At 44.9% G+C, this 25,611-nt stretch overlaps 1 protein-coding gene across 5 annotated transcripts in view; it reads left to right on the top strand.

Annotated features, from left to right (window-relative positions):
* LOC126983472 (rho guanine nucleotide exchange factor 11-like) overlaps positions 1–20,935 on the top strand; it is a 204,507-nt gene extending 183,572 nt beyond the window's left edge. For 2 of the 5 annotated variants that reach the window (XM_050836175.1, XM_050836220.1), the window contains 7 exons: positions 7,433–7,564; positions 8,702–8,883; positions 9,829–10,029; positions 12,669–13,015; positions 15,871–16,126; positions 16,665–16,744; positions 19,134–20,935. In XM_050836175.1, the coding sequence (XP_050692132.1) occupies positions 7,433–7,564; positions 8,702–8,883; positions 9,829–10,029; positions 12,669–13,015; positions 15,871–16,126; positions 16,665–16,744; positions 19,134–19,256 (1,321 nt within the window). In that variant the 3' untranslated portion in view covers positions 19,257–20,935. The remainder of the gene's footprint in view (positions 1–7,432; positions 7,565–8,701; positions 8,884–9,828; positions 10,030–12,668; positions 13,016–15,870; positions 16,127–16,664; positions 16,745–19,133) is intronic. The other 3 variants (XM_050836186.1, XM_050836197.1, XM_050836209.1) reach the window with 3 other exon arrangements.
* The last annotated feature ends 4,676 nt before the right edge of the window (positions 20,936–25,611 follow it).

The following is a 25,611-nucleotide window of genomic DNA, read 5'->3' as shown; positions in this document are numbered from 1 at the left end:
ATTTAGGTGTAGGAACTAAGGTTGAAATACTCAGACACTCCTGCCTCTCACACCAGCTATTTCCAAAGGCCAAAAAGGAGATCATTCGGGTTCTCATGAGTGTTTTCTTTGTTTTTTTCGTACAGAGGAAAGATCAAACTACCGCCGGGGTCCTTAAACCTCCCCTGGAAATACTGCAATTTCCTGCGAAAGCCGTGTCAAATATGTGAGCTTGGCCGCCGAAATGTTTAAAAATTACACAAAACGCTTGATTCTGGATAACGGTGCGGCCAGTATCATCCATCTCCGCGCTGTCTGCCTCGCCATAGCCTGCAGGTTCCTCAAGAGTCCAGACTGACCAGCCACCTTCGAAGATTGTCCGCACATTCAATCTTGCATAGTAAACCACGACGCTACGACGGGCTGGCGTAGTTTGGAGTGTTTAGGGCTGAAGCCTGGGCCGGAATGGTTGGACTTCCGACCTAAGAACTGCAGGGAAGAGAACGGAAGTTGATACTACCGGCGACGAAAAACAAACTTATCCTTGCAAGTTTCACGCTCCCCATCCTTGTCCCCCTCCCCCACCCCTCGCCAGGCATCCCAGGGCCCCGCAGGATCATTCAGAAGACATCACTGTCAATCCTTGGCTTTGCATATATAGAGTAAGGAAAAAATCAATTTATTTTCATTCCGCTGCCGAAAAACCCAAATAGAGTGAGTGTGTTCGGTTGAGCAGGGGCTTGTTTTCTGCGGCGCTGGGGGCGTAGCAGCGCAGGTTTAAGGGTGAGTCAGAGTGATGTCCGTCTTAAAGGGCGCCTATGTACATGAGGTGTGCTGGGACCCGAGTACAGAGACTAAGAGTTGTGTGTGCTGGTGCCCGTGTCAGAGACTTCCGTTGGTGCTCGTATACAGGGCGGTGGGTGGGTTGTGCTGGTGCCCGTTTACAGTGGGCAGGGGGTGGGTGTGGTGGTGCCTGTGTCAGAGGCGGTTGGGTTGGCGCTCGTATACAGGGCGGTGGGTGTGTTGTGCTGGTGCCCGTGTCAGCGATGGTTGCGTTGGTGTTCCTATAGAGGGCAGTGGGTGGGTTGTGCTGGTGCTTGGTTCCTGTGTGTACATGAGTAGTGGGTTGTGCTGGTGAGCTAGTGCCGGTGTAGTGGCAGTGGGTGGAGGGTGAGGCCGGCAGCGGGTGGGGAAGGAGGCGCTGATTAAACGAGTTATGGTCCTTGTGTGGACGTCCGGCCCCGCCAGGTGTGGCCAGCCTGCCTCATCCCGGTGGGGGGGAAGGTTCCGTACTGGGGGAGAGAGAGAGAGAGAGAGAGAGAGAGAGAGAGAGAGAGAGAGAATAAGGTCTCACTACAAAGGTATATCGCTGAGGAAGGAGGACTTGGCACCGCGAGCCTGGCCCTGCGTGGGGGACAAAATAACTGTCACCACAGATTGATTGGGACCGCGGCGACGAGAGGCGCGGCGACAAACATTAACCCATCGCGCTGCTTCCTCATTTGTCTCTTGAGCGAGAGATGCACTCAGCCTGTCGGGGCCGTCACGCCCACGCCCCTGAGACCCAGAGTGACCGCACTTGCCGGAGGCGCCGCGAAGGCCAGGGAAAGTCGCGTCACAAGGAAAGGAGTGCCTGGTGTTGGGCCAAAGACTACTCGAACCTTCTATGCTGGTTCCCTCCGAAGTTTCCCTCATGATAACCGGTAGTCGTGGAAACGGAGAAGTTTCCTCCGGTAAAAGAAGCGAATGATTAATGTCTTGGGGGGAAACGTTCTCAAACTTTAAAGACATTTAGCTTGCCTGGACGCTAAAGCTTCGCCGACTAATCCGAGTGTCTAGTGGGCCAATTTTGGTAAGAGAGCCGCATTGACATGCTGAGCCGCCTCTCTAGAAGCATCTCTTGTATTATTTATGCAAGATAATCATTCGGCTGCGAGAGCAATGTCACCAGCAGCCACGGAATGTTCGTCGCCGTGAACTCGGTACCGCGTCGCGTCAGCCGCCTTGATGTTCAGCGATGAAGGGAGCTCTGGTGGTGTCCCGCGACTTGTTTATTGTTATTGTTGTTATTATTATTATTATTATTATTATTATTATTATTATTATTATTATTATTATTATTATCATAGTTTATTATTATTATTATCATCATCATAACATTATCATAATTGTTATTACTTTTGTCTATTATTGTTTTCACAACTTTTGATTTTCCTTTCAAACGACTCTTGAATCCCCAAATCCTCGGAGAGTCACGTGCACATAGTTACTGAGTGTCAGTATTAGTACTGTAGTAGTAGTAGTAGTAGTAGTAGTGGTTGTGGTGGTGGTGGTGGCGGCAATAGTAGTAGTCGTGGTGGTGGTGGTGGTGGTGGTAGTAGTAGTAGTAGTAGTAGTAGTAGTAGTAGTAGTAGTAGTAGTAGTAGTAGTAGTAGTAGTAGTAGTAGTAGTAGTGGTGGTGGCGGCGGCAATAGTAGTAGTAGTAGTAGTAGTGGTGGTGGTGGTGGCGGCAATAGTAGTAGTAGTAGTAGTAGTAGTAGTGGTGGTGGTGGTGGTAATAGTAGTAGTAGTAGTAGTAGTAGTAGTAGTGGTGGTGGCAATAGTAGTAGTAGTAGTAGTAGTAGTAGTGGTGGTGGTGGTGGCAATAGTAGTAGTAGTAGCAGTAGTAGTAGTAGTAGTAGTAGTAGTAGTAGTAGTAGTAGTAGTAGTAGTGGTGGTGGTGGTGGTGGCAATAGTAGTAGTAGTACCAGAATGGGCCAAGCAAGGATCATTTATCACGGCAGAAAAAAAGCCCCACGCCACTAACAAGCTGGGGCCGTCCACCAAGGTCCCTCACGAGAGTCTACCGGCGCTGTGGGCTGCTCATTGAAAAGTAGCAGTTGTAGTAGAAATAGTAGTAGTAGTAGTAGTAGTAGTAGTAGTAGTAGTAGCAGCAGCAGCAACAGCGACAGTATCCGTCCGTCCACCCTTGAAGCCGACCCTCCCTAGAGGCAACACGTCCCAATCAGATATGTTATTTCTCCGATGGTGCTGATCTGCGTCCCCGTCGACTCCCTTCTCTCCGCGCCTCACCTTACAGCTCTCATCGCTTCCTTTTCCATTCACTTTCTTGTTCCCTCATACACCGAACGCTCGTAAGCAACACCTGACAAACATTTACCGCTATAAAGCGTGTTTTTTATCCGTTCCACTTTTTTCCTCAGATTACCATCCAAGTCATTCCACCTTTCTTTTTCTTATTCTTCTACATACCTTACACTCGGAAGCCGTATATTTACAGCCATAAAGAGTGGTATTGTATCCGCCTCGTTGCCCTTTGTTATTACGGACGAACAGAGCTCCAGGGTGGATATCCTTAAACATTTCGGGGCTTACGCACACACACTTCACAAGGTGTTAGTATTTCCATGGGTAGTTTTATGAGCCTAGTAATAGTTTGACAAGGGCTCTGCATCATGCACGTGGAAAACACTCATTAGAACCCGATTAACATCTTGTGGCCTTGGGAAACCTACTTGTGCGAGCTGAAAGCGACAAAGATTACGGACCTAGACCCCACGCAGCACCCAGTTACAGAAAACTTAACATTACTGATCTCAAAAGTATGTTATGCCCCACACAAGGCAAGAGACGGTCGGGGAAGCAAATCCATCGTGCACTGTGAGGAAACAATAAGAGAGCAAACACCCAGAGCGAGCAATTTAGGGGAGGGCGAAGCAGGTGTTGCTGATATTTAATATTAAATTAGCGGCAGTCTTGATTTCAGCGGCGGTGCCCGCTGGCGGGATGCCGGCAGGTGTTATTGTGAAGTGTATTGATCCTCTTGCCTGCTGCCTTTCCTGTGTGTGTGTGTGTGTGTGTGTGTGTGTTGAGAGAGAGAGAGAGAGAGAGAGAGAGAGAGAGAGAGAGAGAGAGAGAGAGAGAGAGAGAGAGAGAGAGAGAGTCAGGTGACCACGTCCCCACCACCATGTTACCATCACGCTCCCGGTGGCTCGTCAGGGCGGGAGGCAAGTCCCTATCGGGTGCAACTTATGGGTCGGGGTGAGGGGGTGGGGGTGGTGATGCAACCTCTTGCTGCCACTACGGTATTCTAGTTGGCATTGTTATTGGGTTATTGTAGGTATTTTTATCCAGTAATGTTGCACCTGCTGCCGCTTCTGCTGCTGCTGCTGCCGCCGCGTCCGTCGTCACGGTGCGTGCTGCCGGCCAGACCCGTGCCGCCGTGTGACCACCTGTTGGCCGCGCCTGTGTGGAAGGTAGCGAGGCCCTTCGTTATCTTGCAGGCTGAGAAAGTTGTACCGCCGAGCAGGGACACCGCCGCGGTGCCCATCGCGTGGCCCCGGCGAGGCATGGCGGCGACACGTGGCAGAGACTTGTGTTGCCACCTGAACCGTGATCACTTCGATTCGCCGGGGGGCAGTCCGACCCCCTAAAACTCGCTTTGCTGGAGGGAGCCCGCCGGAGGGCGTAGGCAGCCGTGGAGGGGCGCGGGGAACAGGAGAAGAAGCGTGGTAAGGGGGCTGCCATGTTTCGTGAACTACGGAGAAAGTCCCTCCAGCTGGAGCGAGGCGCCCTGGACAAGTTCAGGTCCGAGCGGCGAGGTTCCCTGACGGACAAAACCGAAAAGCCGCCGCCAGCCACCCACCACCACCACCAACTCCACCACCTCCACCCCCACAACCACCACCACCACCACCTCCACGCCCATCACCCCCACCAGGACAAGTCTGAACGTCGGGGGTCCCTTGTAGCCAGGTGCTGTTTCCCTCCCCCCTCTGCGTCCCCTCTGCCCCCCCCCCCCCCTTGCATTGCATTTATCTATCCCAACCCCAGCCATGCTTTCCCTTTTCGTCACTCCCTTTCTGTAGCATTTATCCCTGTCCTGTCTGGGGGCTCATCCCCCACCCCTCCCTTCTATGCAGTGCAGCACGCGTCGACGTCTGCCTCTCCAGTAGTGTCATGGTAGGCGGGAGGTTCTCGGTGATTCCCCTAATGGTAAAGGAGGGGCAGGAAATATAGTCTGCCAGGATTTTTATTTTCAGAGAATGTGTGTGTGTGTGTGTGTGTGTGTGTGTGTGTGTGTGTGTGTGTGTGTGTGTTGCCGCTTTCAACGTCAACCCGTCAGCCGGAAGCGACATATTGTTAAGGATGCTGCTCCGTCTCCTCTCCTCAGCCCCTACATTGCCCGGGCTGTTTACTCCCTGCTCTGTCGTCTTCCAGTCCCGTCCTCCTCCCCTGGCGTCTAATTTTAGAGTACAAGGAGTTCGCCATAACGGCCTGGCCACCAGCACACCCTCCCTGCAGGGCTACATCCTTAATTTTCCCTCACTTCTCTGTACTCCTCAATGACTCTTGGAATTTACTATTTGCCACATCGATCACAGCCTCACGCCGCGTCCTGTCACGCTGGGCAGAGGGAGGGAGAGTCAGGGAGTCACCTGCGCTGCTAGGCAACCAGGTGACTACGGCTAGATGGCGCGCACACACACACACACACACACACACACACACACACACACACACACACACACACACACACTTCCCCAAGTCGGGTGTTTGCAGGTCTATTGTAAGGCAACAAGCTTCCTGTGCTGTGCTGATTTGTAATATTGTTTAGAGGAGGATATTTTTTTTTTTTTTTTCTTAGCTAACTACGTAACCTAAGAAATGGAATCTGTATAACTCTGTCAGGAAATAATTTGATATTTTACCGTGTTGGTGGCACGTCACAACGTTTTAAGTTTCACACAATGTCACCAAAGGATTTTTCTTTTGTACTTGTTCCTGTTAATGTACTTTTCATCGTTATCATGATGACGTGGATGTAGAGTAATTGATGACGGAGGGACGGGATCTACAAAATTTTTCCCGTCAGCTCAACGCCTCGTCCTTCCGCCAGCCGCGTCGTCTAAAACAGTGTGTAGCATGTTAAAGCTGCGCCTCCCCCTCCCTGGCTCCGCGCCGCACCACAGCCAGCACGGGGCTGCTGCATCGCCTGTAACACAGAGTAATGCTCGTGGCAACGCACACTCCTGACACGTGTGCGAAAGCGTGCCCTGGTGCTGAAATGCATTACCCTCACCCAGGACCTGCCTGTGACGTGAGGGGGAACTGTGACGCAACACAATGACGCGCGGCTGCTGCTGTCCGCCAGACCCCGTAATCACTTCTTGGCTCAGGAATTCTGCACACAAGCATTCGCCGAAGTCAGTAGAAACTTTTCTCTCCCCTGAATGTATCGGAGCAGCGCTGGTCACTTCCATTTCATCAGGACGAGCCCCATCAGTTGTCAAACGTGCCATAATAGTAAGGGCGCAAGTAACATACGCTCCGTCATCGTAACTGTCCCTTCTCCGCCCTTGAAGTCTTAAGTTCCCGGCCACGTCCCCTCCCTGACGCTCGCATCGAGGCTGATCTCTGAGCGTTGAGCCTCGACAGACGTGTGGCGTGGCGGGGAGGCGGCACACGCAGACCGCTGGGGCCCGGCGGAGGGTTATTGATATTCATGATTCGCTTTTTATTTTTATTTTATTTTTTAGAGAGAGAAAGGGAAGGATAGGCATAGCAAGTTTTATTTGTAGATACATTATTTTTCGCCTGTGAACGAAGTTGATGCAAGTTTAAATGGGCGGCGTAATCGCCAAGGACGCTTCCATTCCTTGTAAGCAAACTGAACAGAAACCGGATAAAAAAAGTGGAGTGAAACATCTGTAGGTTGCGGCTGCAGGGCGGCCGACGACGTCACGCTGACGTCAGCCCGCCCACCATTGCTCATTGGGCGGCGGGGCCCGGGAGACGGTGTAGTGGGGCGGAGGCGCATTGTTCCCGCGGGGCAGCGTGTGCCTCGCGATGGCGCCGCGCAGGGCCGAGGATTACACGAAAACACCGACCGTGATTTCAAGTGTTGTTCACTTGAGGGATGAAGAAAAAAAAACATGGATGGAGTACTCGTGTTAATATAACATAAATGTTAACGCGTATTGTCGAAGTTTGCATGTTGCATTTTCCCTAAAATTAATTAGAGGGAGAGGATGCCGCGAGCGCTTCTTGGAGGGAGGAAGGCAAGGTATTTATAGGACAGTAGGCGGCCCCTCCGCCGCCCTTGCCGCCTCCTCTACCCTCGCCTCGCCGCCGTCTCTCTCTCCAGCTGGGTAATTAGGTGGATTTTTTCCCATCACCTTCAGCTTGAAGAGGCTCGCTGCTCAAAGTTTTTCCTCTCATGATCGAAAAGTTTTCCAATATTCAAGGTCGCTCTCGAGGTATCGTCTGTCTCATTCCCAGCGTTTCTAGCAGTGTGTGTGTGTGTGTGTGTGTGTGTGTTGTGTGTGTGTGTACTCCAGAATCAACCGTTTACCATAATACCCGAGGAACATTTATTTTTTCTCGTTTGCATTCAACAATAATGTTCAACATTTTCCTTTTGGCTTAATTCCCTCTTTTCTCTCTTTGTCAGATGGTTCCGCCACATCCAGGAGGCGCAGGAGGCGTACACGGCGCGGGACGGGAGGAACCGCCGCGGCCACCAGCACACGCCGCTGCAGGACCCCGACGACTCCACGCCCCCGCCCTCGGACCCCCTCAGAGAGTACGTGCACGCCGCAGTTCTAAGTTATGCGCGGCTCACCCCCCGCCGTAACCTTCGTACCGAACACCGCTCGGAACACTTTTTTGTCTTTCAGTGTTAACTAAATGCTCTTACAATTTCACTTACACCTTTGCCTCTGTACAGAGCTTTTCTTCATCATTTAGCTTTATTAACCTTATTTTATGCTCCATTTATAACACTGTGACGCAAAGCCAGTGAAGCATGTTAGCAAGGAGCATCATGCTGTTAGCCATAATTGGCTCCATTTTTCAATGATATCAACTTCCTCTATTTCCTAACCGTACATATTGATTTCCTATTTGAGCCGGGGATTTGGATTTTTCTAAGATTTTTCGTATCTGACAGTAGTCCTCTTCATTTATTTGTTTACTATATTTTATTTATTTATTTATTTCATAATTTTATTATTTATTTTATTATATATATATATATATATATATATATATATATATATATATATATATATATATATATATATATATATATAATATGTGTGTGTGTGTGTGTGTGTGTGTGTAATTCACCACGGCCTGATCACGAGTTGGACTCGCTTTTGCCAGCAGATAATCTCCCAACGTGAGCAAGTGCTCATTATTGTCGATCTCTTGGTACTGCCAGGACCTCACACACCACACACCCCATCCCCTTGCTCAGGGGGGACAGTAACCACTCCTAGTCAACGGAAAGAATCCGGCCTGAGTGGGGCTCGAACCGCTGCCTGTTTGGCCGTGAAGCTTTGCAGCGCAGCGCTCGAACCGATTAAGCTACCAGAGTGGCGTGTGTGTGTGTGTGTGTGTGTGTGTGTGTGTGTGTGTGTGTGTGTGTGTGTGTCAGGCAGAAGAGGTTCTGTTGTGCCAGTCAGCTGGCACTGGGCAGACATGGTACTTAAAGTGAATATTAAAACAAAACATTTTTCCATCTCTTAATTTGTGTATTGTATTGCAGGGGAGCAGTGTACTGTCACAGACTGGGATCTGTACACACATGTAGCTAGTTGTTTACAGTGAGAATAAGACCATGATATGTAACTATATAAAGATTATTATTATGCTGGAGTATGAAGGGCAGTGTCACGGTGTTACTTGTTTGAATGGTAAACAAGATATTTTGTTTCAGTGTTGACGATGGAGTGGAGGTGGATGGAGGGGAGGCTGCAGATGCCGCTGCTGAGGGTGCAGCAGACAAGACACAGCAAGGAGCAAAGTCCTCAGAGTCATCAGGGAGGACTGAAGAGTCCCCTGGCTCTACCTCTTCAGCTCAACCTCCAGCTTCACCAGAAACACTTGCCAAGAAAACAGGTAAGTCTCCCTTCCCATGGCCATGCCAAACCCTGTGGGGTGTTCCTCTTCCAGCATTCATCTCAGCCATATTTTAGAAGCAGTTCCATGCTCTAGTGTTCCCTTGACTGGGTGCAGTTGGTTATGGGTTTCAATCCTCTGCTTGTATGTAGGATCCCTTTGGCACCTTGTGGTATTGAATCAAGGATATGTACTTTACTCTTCCCCTTTGGTAGCTCAGTAGCCATGATCTCTCCATTTTCACTATATCCCACTGCTCTTTGTTGCATGGAGCCCTACCCCCAGCACAGCACCAAGGCCGGGGTGTGTATGTGTCAGGGGCAGGACCAGACCATGTCACACAAAAACTCAACTCTTATTCTTGAAATTACTGATCATAGTACTTAAGCTCCTTGACACTAAGCATCAGTTTTCCAGTATTGACAAGCCTCTTAAGATGCAATGTATTGATCATTTTGGCACTATGAACTGACCTCTTCTGTAATCTGCTGTAAGTAATGCACTTAGCTCTTTCAATAAGACCATACCCTTGGCTTGCTGCATGGCGGGGGCTCAAGTGTGTAATGTTCAGCCTCTCACAATGGGGTCTTCAAAGCTTGCACTGTGCACTCCCAGAAAAAAATTATCCCATCCACTGCTCACCACTGGCACCCTTCATCCTTTAGTTGTACTCCAGATAAAGGTTGAGCTTCCATCACTGCCTTTTTAATATTTTCATACTTGGGAGTCATAGAGTAATTCATGGATGCCACATAAAGTTGCTTGTTTCTTGGGCTGGGGAGAGTGCCTGGTGCCTCCCTTGAGTGTAGTGCATGGTAGTGGTGGCACGACAAAGTGTCTATCCAGTCATTACAAAGGCAGTGACCAGGCAAGGGTGATAGCCGTGCGAGTGGTGATGGTGACTGGTGCTGAGTGGTGATGGTGGTTGTTATTGGGTAACGACAGCAGAGGCGGGCGGGTCAAGCAGCAGCGTCAGCGGCCCGAGCGGCCCCACTCCCTCGGCTGGCCGGAGCCCCGCCTCCGGGCGTCGGCTCCAGGAGGTCCAGATCATCCAGATCGTGGAGGGCACGACGCTCATCCAGCCCTCGGAGGTGAAGGTCTCTCAGGGAGTGGTCCTCTCTGCTGAGCCGGTCCTCACCCCTATAGGTAAACTCTTCCTACTTTGTCTTCAGTTTGCCGATGAGAAAAAAACAGCTGAGGCGTGAGTTTGAAAGTTCCCTTACTGTAGTAATGTGGAGTTGTGCCAAAAAAGTGAGATGGTCCTAGTAGTGCCATTAAACCCACGTGTAGTGTAGCTGTCTGCTGTCCTGGTAGCCTGATGGAGGGGGTGCTGTGCCAAGTGAGCCTCACGCTGTCAGTAAAGCTTTGAGCACTAGTCCACCACACACTGAGTGACGTGGCCCTCGCACCCTGGGGTCGCGGGTTGTTGGGAACACCCCTAGACCCAGGCTGCCTCCAGGGCTAAAGGAAACATTTACTTTCCATTAATTTATATTTCTTGCCTTGATTTCTGGCTAACCTGCATGACACTCTGGCAACCCTTCCTCCACTGCATCTTGGCATGGATTGGCAGTGTAATATCCTTAAACTAACAGTTATGGCACCTCTAAATATACCTACCTGAATATCATAAATATTAAGGATAATATGTTTTAAATTTTTCCATATTTCTTTGCAATATTGTTTGTGAGGAAGAGGATCTGAAGCTTTTGTGCAGCTGTTGGAGGACCTCAGCCTCCTCCTCCTCCTCCTCCTCCTCGCGGTGGTGCTCCGCAGTAAAACACTAACTAACCCTTTCCTTTCCTTTGCCATAGATTTCCAAGACTGAAAGGGTCTAAGCTGAAAGGATAAAAAATTAACATCTACATTATTCTTATATCAAACAGGCATTTAGCTAAGAACCATTTAGTAACAGGTGTAGATTATGTACATTTTACTCGAGCTAAAAAAAAATGTCAGTTTCCATCCCACCAACCATTTGCTGTCCATGGTCCTGTTGATGAAACCTCTGGCTATAAATGGTACATCTATCCTTAAATCACAGCAGTATATTGCAGTAATTTAGGTACAGAGCTTACAACCCTACCAACTTAATATTCCTGACCCAGTGTTGCATTACATGGGAAGTGCCATCACACTATCCTGGTGAAACTTAGGGATGGCTCACACATTTGACAGACCATTAGAGTCAGTGCCTCTTTAGCCCAGTGTACAGGGACCCCTGATATCCCCATTACCAAAGACCTCAAAAACATTATACAAAACTCTTCAACCAAAAATTAAACGTCATCGCCACAAGAGTCAATTTTCTAGGGTTTGATTAAGGTTTTGGCAAACCTAAACAGTCTATTTCAGAGACAGATTATTCATTTCCATGTAAATTCTGTATGATGCCTTTTCATGTTTCAGCAGAAAATGGCTATGAAAGCACCAGAATTAACTTATTATAAAATTTTGTACTTTGTTGTAACTGTTACCACCATTATATATATATATATATATATATATATATATATATATATATATATATATATATATATATATATATATATATATATATATATATATATATATATATATATATATATATATATATATACTTTGGTGGAAACTGACAAGTCACTTATTTTGTCTTGTTCTGATGTCATTTATTTTACTAAATATTTTGCCCGGTCATTTTGTTAATTCCTCTCTTAATTAACAGAAGCAGTATGCTTTTTTTCTCTCACTTTTCAAACTTTCACACCAAAACTTATAATATTTTTAGTTTTCATGTTAACCACCCTGTGATCCACTGTAATGTTAACCCCACTGTGACCCACTGTAAACACCACGAGGAGGAATCAACACGTCCCCCAAACTGTGCCAGCTAACAAGACAGTCAAACCAATTCACACATCCTGAAGTAGTTTTTTTTAGGAGAATCACAAGATGATCCAATCCAAGTGACCAACAGAACTGGTTGATTTTTAATGCAACCTTCCATTAACTTTATCCATTCCATAAAGAGCAACATGTACATAGAGTAGCAAAACCCAGTGTACACTTCTGTTACAAGAGCTGCCACATGCTACATTCACTAGCCATGAGCCTGACCACAGGAATGAGGACTAAGATTCAAGCCTGCAAAATTAAAGATTTTAATAATGGGTGGAGCAGGTGGGCAATGCCTATGAGATAGGTTTGCTAATGATACCATTGAAGTTCTTTTGCATAGGTGGCTCAAAATTTTACTTTTATCAATACTTTATAGTCCAGCAAATTTTCATAACAGATAAATGTTCATTAACAAATCATTAAATATAGAAACAGGTAATCATTTGTAAATTTAGAAAGTTAAGCAAGATAAATAAAATATAAAAAGTAATGAAACAACACAAAGTCTCAGGAATTTGAAATGAGGAAGTCAAAACTGATCTTTACAGCTTAAGGATTCCTGCTCATGCATACATTTCACACACACATACACACACAATTATTATGTTCAAACTTTTAAAGCTTCATCTTACGACTCCATCTCTGGTAAGCAATGAGACACTCCGGCCAAGAGAAACATAGCTTCTGTAATTCCTAGTGCTAGTTTATAGTTGTTCACTGTTTCTCCTAGGTTGGTGGATACTCACAAGTGACTGTAACCTAGACTTTGAAAGCTTAATACCATTTCTAATCTATTCTTTGTTGCCATATGAAGATACAAAGTAGTCAGTATTATTTTCTTAGCATTTCATATCCTGTAATTCATCCTTCCATGACAGGAAGAGTCGTAACCTCGTTCATCTTTGCAGAGTTGTTGCGGCGCAAGGACCTTAAGATCCGGCAGGCTCTGGAGGAAAAGCAGCAGATCATTGCCAACATACTGAACATTCCTTATGAAGACTTTGAGAGTGTGGTGGACATGGCAGGTGAGCCAGCAGTGGGCAACAAGGAGCCCAAGGAGCTGGTGTTAGCAGCCATGTTTCAGGCCAAATGTTTACAAGAAAGCCTTAATGAGGCCCTTAACCTCACTGAGGGAGACATTGTAGCAGCAAGAGCCAATGAGGGAAGGGGAGCAAGCTTACCCCTCTACCAGGCGCCCATGGCCAAGCTGATGAACATCTCCACCACACTGTCTCAACAACTTTCTTCATTACTGGTGAGTGGAGTCATAGGTTCTTGGCGACTACACTTAAAAAGAATACTTTCTCCCAACACCATTTGGTTTATAAAAGGTTCTGAAAACATTATACTAAAATATGTTAGTTCAAACCCAGATAATTTTTTGCAAGAGATGACTTTGAAAAGGTTTAAAAAACAATATTAAGGCAATATTAACCCCTAAAGGACAGGTAGCGGGCTTTTCCGGTCTGCCTGTTTCCACTGTAATTTTGAAGTTTGCGTGGGGATTTATGGGTCAGCGTGACCCCAAAGCCGCAACACAACTATGCCGTGCCATTCTCAGTGTTTCTGTGACTGTAACAATGGCAGGAGGAGAATTTTTACAGCAGGATTATCAGTAAACCTCTTCCCTCTTCGTCGAAGTGTCTCTTAGAGAGTGTGTTTCCGTTTGGAGGTATTGGCAAACGCTCACTTCTCTTCCCCTTCGGAAGCTATCTTTCCGTGTAGTGTTGGTACTACTGCAAATCAAACAAACGTTGAAACCCGAAACATTAATGCATTTTAGGTGTATTTCTATAATGTAAAATATTGTGTGGCTAATATTTATATAAACAGTGCTTGATGCAGTGACATACACTATATATAGCAGTGTTTTAGGGGGTATGGTAGCCGTGGTGATGTTTGTTTTGCTCTCGCAGCTCATGATGTCACCTGTGGGCGGAGCTAAGGAGACCTCTTTAAAATAAAATGTTTTTATTTTCCTAAACAAGACTTACGTAATAGACACGCACATATTATGGAAGCACAAATAATAATAATGTCACACAGTCTATATGGGTATGAGGTGCCTGACTTCCCACGGCCAATCATCGCTGTTTCAGCTTGTGACGTCATCTGTGGGCAGGGTTTAGGAGACCGCTGTTGAATAAATTGTGTATATTTTCTTTATTCTCAGCCTGTTCCATGAGGCATCTCTTTCTCCCTTCATTTTTTCTCCCATGTGAATATTTTTTTAATTAGTTTTCGAGCTCCTATCAGTGGGTGGAAAATGGTATCATCTGCTCTGCTGAGCTTTCCTTAAGTTCCACCCACAGGTGACGTCACAAGTTGGGACAACAATGATTGGCCGTGGGAAGCCAAGCACCACATACCTCCACATACTCATACAGACTTGGGAAATATGCGCCCCGGAGGCCAGAGCCCGTCACTTTAAAATTCATCCCAGCTGGTGGTTCAATGGGCCAACCCTCTAAACGCTCAAGAATGAGAACTCTTGTTAGAACTGGTGAATATATAGTGAACAGGGCGGCATATTCCAATGTTGGCTTATATTATTATAGGAACCATGAAGTCTTGAATAAACAGAAAAATATTATTTCTCGTATTGTATGACTTTTTATATAAGGCCCCAAAAATTTAGATCGTTCTTATATCAGAAAAATATTATTTCTCGTATTGTATGACTTTTTATATAAGGCCCCCAAAATTTAGATCGTTCCTATATCCAATCAATATTACAGCAACATGGAAAAATGTAATAAATCATTAAATGTGCCAAGATATTGGCCTAAGATAGTGGTCTTCAGCTTCTCTTCCTGAAGAGAGAGAAAATACTTTGTTTCCTTCCCGCTCACCGCTTCGCACGCTACACAAAGACACTCCTCGTCACTGATAATACTGTTCGGTCCACGAAGACTGCTTTCCTCGCGGGAAAGGGGAAGAGGTTGACTGATAATACAGCAGTTAGGATCTTCCTCGTCTGATTCTGAGCCCGAGTGTCCACAGCCAGCAACCTCGACAACTCATAAGCCTCCTCTTCCTCCCTAAAGAGCTCTCAGTGTGAGTGCAATTGGGAAAGAACTGAAAGTGATTTTTCTCAAGCTCTGAAAGTAGTGTTAGTGGTGAAGACAATGAAGGTAGCAGCATTGAACTCCAACCCCTTGTCTTATCAGGAAGGCTAAGCCCCATTATTGTGGAACCTGGCTTTGGTGGCCAGCCTGAAGATCAATATCATTATGGTGATGATGGAAATGATACTGAGGCCCCTGAGGATGCATCCCACCACCCTTCAGAGTTATCAGTTCAGAATATGAGGGATTGAGTGTGGGGATGGAGAGTGCCGCTAGCCACACCGTGCCTCCCACAACCTACATAATGTTCTGAACACAGGCCTGCTGCTGCGTGGCAAAAGTTACCGCACTTTATCATGTCACCACGGAAAAATGACATGACATAGAGACTTCAGGTTTGGGACAGATTGAAGAGGAAGGATTGATAATGGGAAACTTACAAATTTAAAGTTATTGGCGTAGGCAGAGGCAATTTTGGGGAAAACGTCAGAACATTGCGTACGGGGAGAACCGATTTCACGTTACATCCCTGCCCTTTAGGGGTTAAAATGTACATGATGGTGCTTTTGAATAAAAAACAAAATACAGCAAAGTGTCACATGTAAAGTGTTCAGATTTAGCAAATTCGCATTTGGTGACCCCAAAACCCCTGTAAATTTCGACTTATGACTGGCTTGTCAATCCTGAACCCTGTTGTATTTCGAGGAATAATACATATATATATATATATATATATATATACACACACACACACACACACACACACACACACACACACACACACACACACACACCACATGGGTGCTACCTCTGCGAGTGTACAATGTGTACTGAGACCCCATTCCCATTGTTTTCCGCTCTGAGCACTCTCATCTTGCGGTGAATGTCTTCGACTTGTACAAACAGGATGCTCATGCACCAAGTCACCCCTCATAAACCAAAACACTCATAAACGGTGGTATTGCTGTGTATGCGTGTGTGTACATATATATATATATATATTTTAAATTACACACACATGCACATTTTTACTCCTTTACAGAATCTTGTCTCGGAAAGGGATGATGAAAGAGAACGCATGAGGAAAGAACTTGTTGCATCACGGGAGCGCCTACACCTCCTACACATGCGTCAGAACTCAGCCTCCAGTCAGACAGTAGGAGCCAGTACCCAAGTCCCATCCTCCACCCAGCCCACGGCCTCCTCACCCTACACCTCTCGGCCAAGTTCCTTTGTGTCTGTTGCGTCCTCAGTGGCTGACCATTCCGACACCAGTCTGCAACATGACACTGACGAGGGTGAGTCCACTCAGAAGGAATGATGAAACATGATGTGGGGCTTTGGTGGAAAGACTCAATCTCTTATAGGCTTGTTTTACTTTACTGTTATTTAGTTTGATGCTGAAGTGCCATAAACAGTTATTAAACTAATAGTCATTTGTTTTATTCTTAATTTTGTTGTTGCTTTTGTGTGCGTGTGTGTGTGTTGTGGGATGGTGGGTGAGTGGGTTGACAGGTGTATGCGTGCGTGTGTGTGTGTATGCGTTATAATTGAGTGGTGCATGTTTTGAATTGAAACTAAACAATCTTTAAAAGCAATAAAACTATTAAGTGTCATCTGATGAGGGACACAGTTTGACCAAGAGAAGGTTCAGTTGTCAGGGCTGTGACCACTGCAATGCTGCTCCTTACTCTAAGGGGAACACAAAGAATAGTAAAATTACCATTCCTTTCAACATTCTTCAAAAAAGAGGAAAAGGAGCATGGTGGTCACAAGTCCAGACACTGAATCATGATCTGCTTTTTTGTTGTTGCATGATGTTTACTTATGACACAGATGCGACCGAGGTGAGCAAAGGGAGCAGCGCCCAGCAGGAGGCTGAGGCACCTGACACCAGGGAGGAGCCACCACAAGAGGTATGGCAGCAGCTGCCACATTAGATAATTTTACTGTTCTAGCACTCCCTTGTGACACGCATCATCAGCTTGTGTGGATAATGATGATGACTTGAACATAATAATAATAGCCACACACTGAATGGTGAGGTCACAATGTGGTGTTCATGCTATGCAGTAGTCAGTACAAACCATGTTCATAAAACCCAACATTATACTTATCAGTAGAAGCAGGAGAAACTACTGTTGAGGGAGACAGTTGTGGAACAGATGTTTGCCCTGTAAACACATTCATTACTAGTTACAGGAGTTTGTAGTGAATTATGAATGTCAGATCTCACTGTGGAATATAACAGCTTCATGGCAGGAGCATGCAACTAATAAAAATGTTATAATGTTAGTGTCAATGTAAATTACACCAAGACAGGGACACTGAAGCCAGATTTGCATCTTCATTTAAGGGGATTGTTATCATTTTCTTGGGAATATTTGTGAAACTTGAAAAACACAACATATTCATGTAGTCTGCATCCCTTTGACAAGCCAAACACATAGATAATTAAAGGTCTGGGGATTTAAATACCCTCCTCACACATGTGCCAGTCTGTCAAAATTAGCACATAACTTGACCATATGTAAGCATTATTTTGTATTTACCTATTTGTAGCATACAGGGCCTGATCTAGGCTCAGATAGTTTTGTCTCTTTGTCTACTTTTATCCAATCTCTTTCATTTGGTGGACACTGCCTCCACCACTTTTTCCTCCAAACTGTTCCACAAATCCACACTTCTATGAGGAAAAGCTGTACTAATTTGTGTGTTTATCAATGTGCTAACTGGTGGGTGAATGAGTCACTGAGCAGGCCCAGTGGCTTTCAGGGAAGGGAGACATGATCTGTATTCCACTGACTTTTCTCGTTTATTTTGACTTTCAACAGTGCCAAATATAAAATATGCACAAGAAGCAAGGAATCTGTGCTATAACATTTTGTCCAGTTTACTTCAAAAGCCAGGTTACATCACAACTTGGAACCAACAAAGTGTTAGGCGGGGTATAACTGTGTGTAGTCATTAAAATCTAAAAGTTTAGGGCAGAAAATCCACTCATGGACCAGGAATATGTAGTGGCACTGCAAAAACTTCTTTGCAGCTGCATTTGTACAGTTTGGAACAATCCCCAAATGTGCGAATCTGCGAGTAGTGAACCCACAAATTTGTGGGGACCGAGTGTGTACACTGACACAGATCACTGGAAGTCTGATTTTACTCACCTTTTAATCACCTTGATACAAGGGTTGCAAGAAGCAACTGGAGTTGTCAAGTCTTCCTTGAAATGGCTTTGTTTTGCAAGAAAAAGCAAAGTGAGCTATGCTTTCTTCCCTTGGATTTTCATATAAATTTATTACAAATAATTTCAATGATATATTGTAGTATTTTGCCTTGCAGCCCTTTTAGAAACAAGAGAGACATTATGTTTCGACCTCCTTCAGGCTGAGGGGCTGGATGGCTCAGTGCTGTTGCCTACTCACACACTGTGTGGAAAGTTCACCAATGACTGAAAAATAACTTTAAATTTGTTAACACTTAACAAAATGTATTTTCTTAACTACTAAGTGTCTGATCCATATAAACTTTTCCCACAAGAACCACCCAATATGCACAATTTCTAAAAAATGGCCAAGAAAAAAAAACAGCATTTACCTTAAGAACATCAAATATAGCAGAAAATAGGTGAAAATATTATGTACCTACTGTGCTGTAACACCTGCTCTCGTCCAGCAGGATTCATTCACTAGCTGGAGCCACAGAATGCTTTTCTTCCTCTGTTCTTTGCTGAATTCTTCTGTTGGAAAGTTATTTATAAGTAAGCAGTGTGGGTGAAAGCATCTCCATTCAATAGCTACATGCTCATTCACTGTGTCAGGCTTTCAGCCTATGATGTATTGAGGTTAGCTTCCTATTTTCTTTGTGATTTATCCCTAATTTTTCCTTCTTCCATTTTGGCACGACAAGACTGGAGAGAGAGGGTAGCAGAGTGGGGCAGCGGTCCACAGCTTCATTGTCAGGGAGATTTTGTTGGGACACCTGTAGGGGGCAGAAAGAATTACTTGTTTGTAAATAGTTAATCAAATTTTGAAGGTGACAATGGTGAAAATTGATTCTGGTAGTGAGCCTAGCACACAATGTGAGGCAATTTCTGTAAGTTGAAATTGTTCACTCCTTGTTCCCATCGGAGTAACTTCTTGTCAGGCAAAGCTTCGCCTGATGAATCACCTCTGGCTTCTTGCTGGGGCAGTAGTAGGTAGTAGTGCCTCATTTTACAACTATAAAAATCACTGCTAATTAGATTCTTTATCATTATTAAAACCTGCTGTCGTCATTCTTTTAAATCCATTCCAAAATTTACAGGACATTGAAGATTCTACTGGTGGATCCGAACCCAGTGATACCAAACCTGAAGCCGAGGCCTTGGGAGGGATGCCAGAGGGGGAGGAGGAAGCCAAAGGGAGAGAGGAGGCAAGTGCCACCTGAGGAAGCACAGCTGCAGATAGAGTGCAAGTGATTTCCTTCTTACTCTTGCTAATGACCTCTACTCCTGCTTTGTATGAGGCCAGTGAGGGGCTGCAGACCCCTGAAGGCCCATCCTCATGGCCACTGGAGGTTTGGAGGTGGTGGTGCTCTTCTGAAGGCCCATTCAGATACAGCAAATACTGTGTTGCAGTTCCACTGGACTGAAGTGTGCAGAAAGGACAGCTTTGGTCAGGGACCTGAGCATTGCAACACAAAATATTTTTTGTTTCCTTTGTATGATATTGTAAATGAAAAGATTTTAATTAAAGTGATTTAATTATTTACTCTTGATATCCAAGATGATAGACTGTGTGCATGTGCAACATATGACTCTAGGCTGGCTGGACACAGCACATAACGTGACCAAGCAGTAGACATGTACATACAGTGAGGTGGAAAGTGTGGTGACCCTGGAGCCAGGGCTCCTGCCTGGTGCAGGGTCATCCTCCAGTGGGTGGTGCAGCACACCCAGGCTGGCTCCTAGTTCCAATCTGATCATCAACTGACATAGATTTTTGTAGCATGTGGAGCCCTTATTGTAAGGTTGTAATCATTGCAATTCCATGTAGCAAGTGATTCTAGAAAATAATGTAATTGTTTGGTTGTAATTTCTATTAATGTTGTCAGAATTCTGTGTATGCTACAAACCTCATTTGTGGATCCTCTTTTTGAACTACTTAAATACTTTTCTAACCATGTTTGCTCCCCCACATGCTACAGCTCCAGGTTTGCCAAAGTCAAATATGAACTCCCATGATAGGGAAATACCTTAGTCAGCTTTTTCACCAAATGTTTGTTGTACTATGTTCAAATATCATAATCAAGTCACCTGGTGTCCATTATGTTCCTAGTCCTTTGTGTTGCGGAAAGCTGCTGTCCCGCTGAGCCACCGTGGACCAACGCCAGACTCTCAAGTCACTACCTTAGGATACCTGTCATGTACCTCCCCAGGCAGGCATGTCACCGGCCTGCCTCAGACACCCACTTGAAGCACCAGTTTATTGTTCACTCATGGAAAATCCCTCATTGTTTAACCCCAAAGTCACCATCTGTATAACTACCAGATTATTCCCTGATAATATTCTCTTCAGTAGATGTTCATTCTCAGCATAGACTAATGTATTATGTAACTTAATATTCATTTGTGTCTCATGAAATTTGTTCCTTCAAAGCCTGTGTCTGCAGGGTAGTGTTCCCCTGGGTGGAGGCAGAGGTGACTCAGGGTGAGGGAAAATGAGTGGAGAGGATGTATAAAGGAAGTGGAGGCTGCCCTGCAACCTACCTTCTGTGAGATGTAGTTCCATTCCACGTTCCAAAGTTGGAGGTACTCCTTCACTTAGCCAGTGGTGGTTGGTGTCCCTCCACCATTCTGGCTGTTGGTTGAGGTGTTACTCCACTTGAACTGTGTTGGGTTGAAACTCCTGAACACTGCCAGAGGGCAACAACTTGTCAAGCTAAATGAGAGGGTGTTCTCTTGTTCATTTGTATGTACATATCTTTGTTGCCCAAATACTGTGGGTAAACAGTAAACACATTACCACAAAGTGATCATTTGTAAATTGTAATAATGTTATTGTATAATCAATCAGCATAATGTATAGTGCAGCCTAAATGCATAAGTAATAAAATTACAAAATATTTTTCCTCTCTTGTACATAATTTACACTCATCTCTTACCTCGCGATGGAACAGAACCTGCAAGACTGTTTGCAAGTGTTAGCAGAGGCAGAATGGATGGCTGGAATGTGATGATGAAGGGGGTCATAACCATCGGGTCATTTCTTGAGCCAGTCGTCAGATGGGATGACAGGCAGGAAATGGGACAGCACTGACAGTAGAGGAGGAGGGGGGGGGGGGGGTAACAGACTGGCCAGATGACTGAATAGCATTATTTAAATAATAATTTTAATATTGATTTGGGTTGCCTGAGGGAAAGATGGTAGATACAATGTGCCAGTAAAATCAAAATTCAGCTACAAGACTAGTCGGGCAAATAACGAGGTGAAACAAAACTAAAATAAGGGGCAGCAAAATTTAACAATCTTGCCTCTTTTGGGGACCAATGAAAAACAAGGGTGTATGTCCCCCTATTCAAGGCCTGGGCCCTCCACATATCATTCTTGGCAAAAGGGTTTCACACACATGGTTTCTGGGCACTCATGGACAATATTTTTGTATATGGTCTATAGTAGATTGTGCTGCATGGAGTGGGCAGGATGTTCCTTGCTGTAAAGAGGGTAAACAGAGTCAGCCTTTGGTGTACCAGTGTCTGCCACTAAACAGTCGGTATAAGAAGTTCTGATATAGATAATGTTGACAATTATTTAATTATAAGAGAATGGTTAACCTGTATGCTACACTGGGTAATGGTCCTGTAGCCACTATGGGCAACACAATAAAAAAGCTTCATATCAAATTTATGGCCCTAACTTCTTCAAAGGTTTATCACAAGCCGCTCCCCAGCTATAAACTGCATTCCTGACATCTTGAAGTAAGTAGCTACCCAATAGAGTATTTTCACTCACGTAACCTTGTGACGTTTTCATGACGTCACAAAGTAAACATGGCTGCCGCGTGTGACAGTCTATCCTTGTTGGGGGACCAGCGAGTGAGTGAGAGACCGTGCCTCATTGGGGAATCGTAGTAAATGGAGTACAGGTAACTCTCGATTTACGTGAGTTTGGTTTACGCGTTTTTGAAATAACGCGGGGTCCAAAATCCAAATAAATGTTTAATTTACACTTTTTTTTCACTAATATGCAATATATTATGGAGTGGCCACCAGATGTCTCACGCAACTGGACTCACACGGCGCCACGGCCACACTGCCGAGCCCAGTTCTTCCCGCGCGCTACTTGAACAACAGTACAGTACCCACGCTGCCATGCTACTCAACAATAAGAGTGCCCAGGTACTGGTACCAGTACCGGTACCAGACTGCTCAGTACCGGTACCAATACTAGCCAGTTGCTCATGGTGTCCCTCATATCTTCCTCACACGAGTGAGACTGAGACTGGGTGCCTGAGTGGATATCTCGGTGATATGGATATTCTCTCTCTCTCTCTCTCTCTCTCTCTCCACTGAATGAAGTGAATATTTATTATTCGACAGAAACCTACCTCGTTTGATTTACATTGTTTTTGATTTACGCGACCTCTTCAAGGACACAATACTCGCATAAATCGAGTTACCTGTACTCCAGATATTATTTTTCGCTCTCTCTGCTGGACAGGACTTATTATGAGTGGATGGTCACTTAAGTCAGGCTTAGTTGCCCTAAAATACGGCAGCTTTACGTGGAAACCAAGGCAAGCATTAGAGGAAAAATTGGCTTTCACAATGATACGCACTGTCTACATACCTAACAATAACTACATAGTGCTTCAACAAAGACAATCTACATATTTAACAATAAGTGATGTTTCAGAGAGGGCCAACATTCATCTCCACTTGTACTACCTACCAGACAAGCTAACCCACTTTTAGGGGGTTGATCATTCACAAAGCGAGTGTCTGCATATCTAACAGTAACTAATACTTGAACAATGATGCTGGCAACATATCTAATAATAACTAATGTATCAGGGTGCTGACATTCATCATCACTCATACCTACCATACATTAATAACTTTCGGGGCTGGCCACTACTAAATCTAGTGATGAAGAATGAACTCTTAATAAAGGCTAAATTACTTGACAAACAAATGAAAATTCACTTCACTGTCGTGCATTGTCACTAATCTTTGCTTGATACCATTGGAAAAAACTATCTGAATCTGTAGGTGTGTTATAGGTTGACACTGGAAGCCCCAGCCAGGACTGAGGAAACACTGTCTCTACTCATTATTGTGTATGACTGAAACGTCATTCCTACCTGTCAAGAAGTGCTTTCCACAGACTCCAGTGTTCAGGGTTTGAAGTCTGGGCTTTGGAGATCCTCGATAATCAGAGACTTCTTCTTTCAGCGATCAATTCCCTCCGTTCACCTTGCCGCATTGGTATTTTAGGCAGGCGGTAAAATGATAAACTTGGGTGTTGATCTGCCTTATTTCCACACCCAACAACGCAGCAAAGATGTGGTATTTCTATTCTCAGACGGGTCACCAGTACGTACCATGACCACCACAAAATGAGGCTAGAAACTCGCGTCCCGGTCACTCCAGTGGCCATGAAATCTCCTCGCATGATCTCTCAACTCTCAATCAGGCTGATCCCGCCAACCCATAATGCACCGCGACCTATTGCATAGGTGTTTTTTTTTCTGAGAAAAGGGGACAATGCATATCTGTTAACTAGCACAGGTCACTTGAACTGTGATACAATATATATGTTGACATTTTTTACAGATTTTTAAGCAAAATTAGTTAGCTTTCTATATATAGTAAAAGAAAAAAATAATAATCTGAAAGTCCCAATGTGTAGTCCAAATTTTGTAAGTACAGGTAACTCTCGATTTACGCGAGTATTGTGTCCTTGAAGAGGTCGCGTAAATCAAAAACAATGTAAATCAAACAAGAGGTAGGTTTCTGTCGAAAAATAAATATTCACTTCATTCATTCATTCAGTGGTTGTTCATGTAGTTTCAGGCCATGTTACATCACGTTTGTCACCTGCCCCTACGGAAGGTGAGTTCTCCCTTGCCTGGTAGATCTCTAAAGGAATCAAGGCTCCTGGTCCCCTGTTATTATCATATTAGAGTATATAACATATTATTGATATATTATGTATATCTAGTATGAAAATAACATATTCTCTCTCTCTCTCTCTCTCTCTCTCTCTCTCTATGTTAAAGGGCATCTCCCATCTATCCGACCAAGCTGAAATTTTGTGCAAATCCTCTTGGAGGCTTTGCCTGTCTTCGTCAGTCAGAACCGAGTTACCAATCTTTGTAGCCAGGAAGAAGCAACTACTCTAGAAGCTACCCAGCTGGTAATCAGGGCCAGGTGTTGCCTTGCTTTTCTTCTTTGACTTCTTTGGGGCCTTCCGTGGTGTCACTTTCTTTTTGTCCATCCTCTGCTTGGACAACACACTGTTTGAAGTCATGGAGAAGCCAAGGTGCTGCGGAATCGGTTAGCCTCATACCCAAAATTGTGCTCAATTATGGTGAGCTGAGTCAGAAATGTCATCCTTTGGAGGCAAGCAAACTTTGCCTTGCTCTGGTGGTGCCAAAGCTTGGAATGAAGTCCTTCATTCCTATTCTGGCTCTCTCCTCACAGGCACCTTTCAAAGAGGACTGGGCTTGATAAATCAAAGAAGACTTCCCTCACTCTTGTTTTTGTACTTCTTTTCAAGTCTCAGATAATTCTTCATTATGTCATGGAAGGGGATAGGCTTTCCTTCATCCTTTGCCTTCTTGAACTTACACCAAGAAGAATCGCAGTGTATGTGGTGATGATTGACATCTCCATCCATGGAAATGGCATGCCAAAATCCTGACATATATAATTTTCAATTTCAATGTCACAACATCAGTGCCAATACTGTCCCTGATAGCTTTCCCATAGTGCCTTTGGAAGGCATCAATCTGTTTGTCAGTAAGTTGATGCTTACCACCAACTAAGCTTTTCTTTATCAATTTTCCTGTTTTAGTTATTTTCTCCTCTTTCAGTTCTTCCTTCAACTTTCTCAGCTGTGTACCCATTCATTTTTGCACATGGTTGACACACTCCTCTTTCACAACACTGTGGCTAGCATATGGTCCATTTCCATTGTTCATGTCACACACAGCCTTGTATGAACTGGAGTCTCCATCACCAAGGAATGTGACATATCTATATCCTTTCCCCTCACTTCTTTGCCACATTCTGACAGCCCCTTCAGACTCCATAGCCCCTGATAATCCATTGAAGTTAGCTTGGCACTTTCCTGAATGCACACTCTTGTACCATTCATCAAAAGTAGCTTTTTCTTTCTTCTTTCCCATGATCGCACATGCTCTACAAAAATTACTGAGCACTTCAAAATCAATTACCATTCCAGAGTATATGTCTATCACAAAAGTAGCACCAATATGACTTTTGTGACCTCTGGTGAGCCATGTGCCATCAAATCTAACATCAACATTCAGTTTTCCATCCCCATCTCTTCCTTTCCCTTGCTTTTCACATGATCTCTCAACACACTCACTTGTTCTTTGTAAAAAGTGTCCATTTCCTTATATATGTATTGAGCATGGCGGGTGAAGGTACATGTGTTAAGTTCTTTGGCACCCATAGCAGCCGAGAGACGGGCCAAGCCTGCCATGTCATATCCTTCCGACAGAGAATGGAACAACATTCCCTTCCGTAAAGTCACTATTCTTGCATTTACTTGGT

This window comes from Eriocheir sinensis, chromosome 5 (genome assembly GCF_024679095.1).
Source record: "Eriocheir sinensis breed Jianghai 21 chromosome 5, ASM2467909v1, whole genome shotgun sequence".
In the NCBI taxonomy this organism is placed as follows: domain Eukaryota; kingdom Metazoa; phylum Arthropoda; class Malacostraca; order Decapoda; family Varunidae; genus Eriocheir; species Eriocheir sinensis.
Note: the sequence above shows the minus strand (reverse complement) of the source record. Positions and strands in the feature narration are given on the sequence as shown.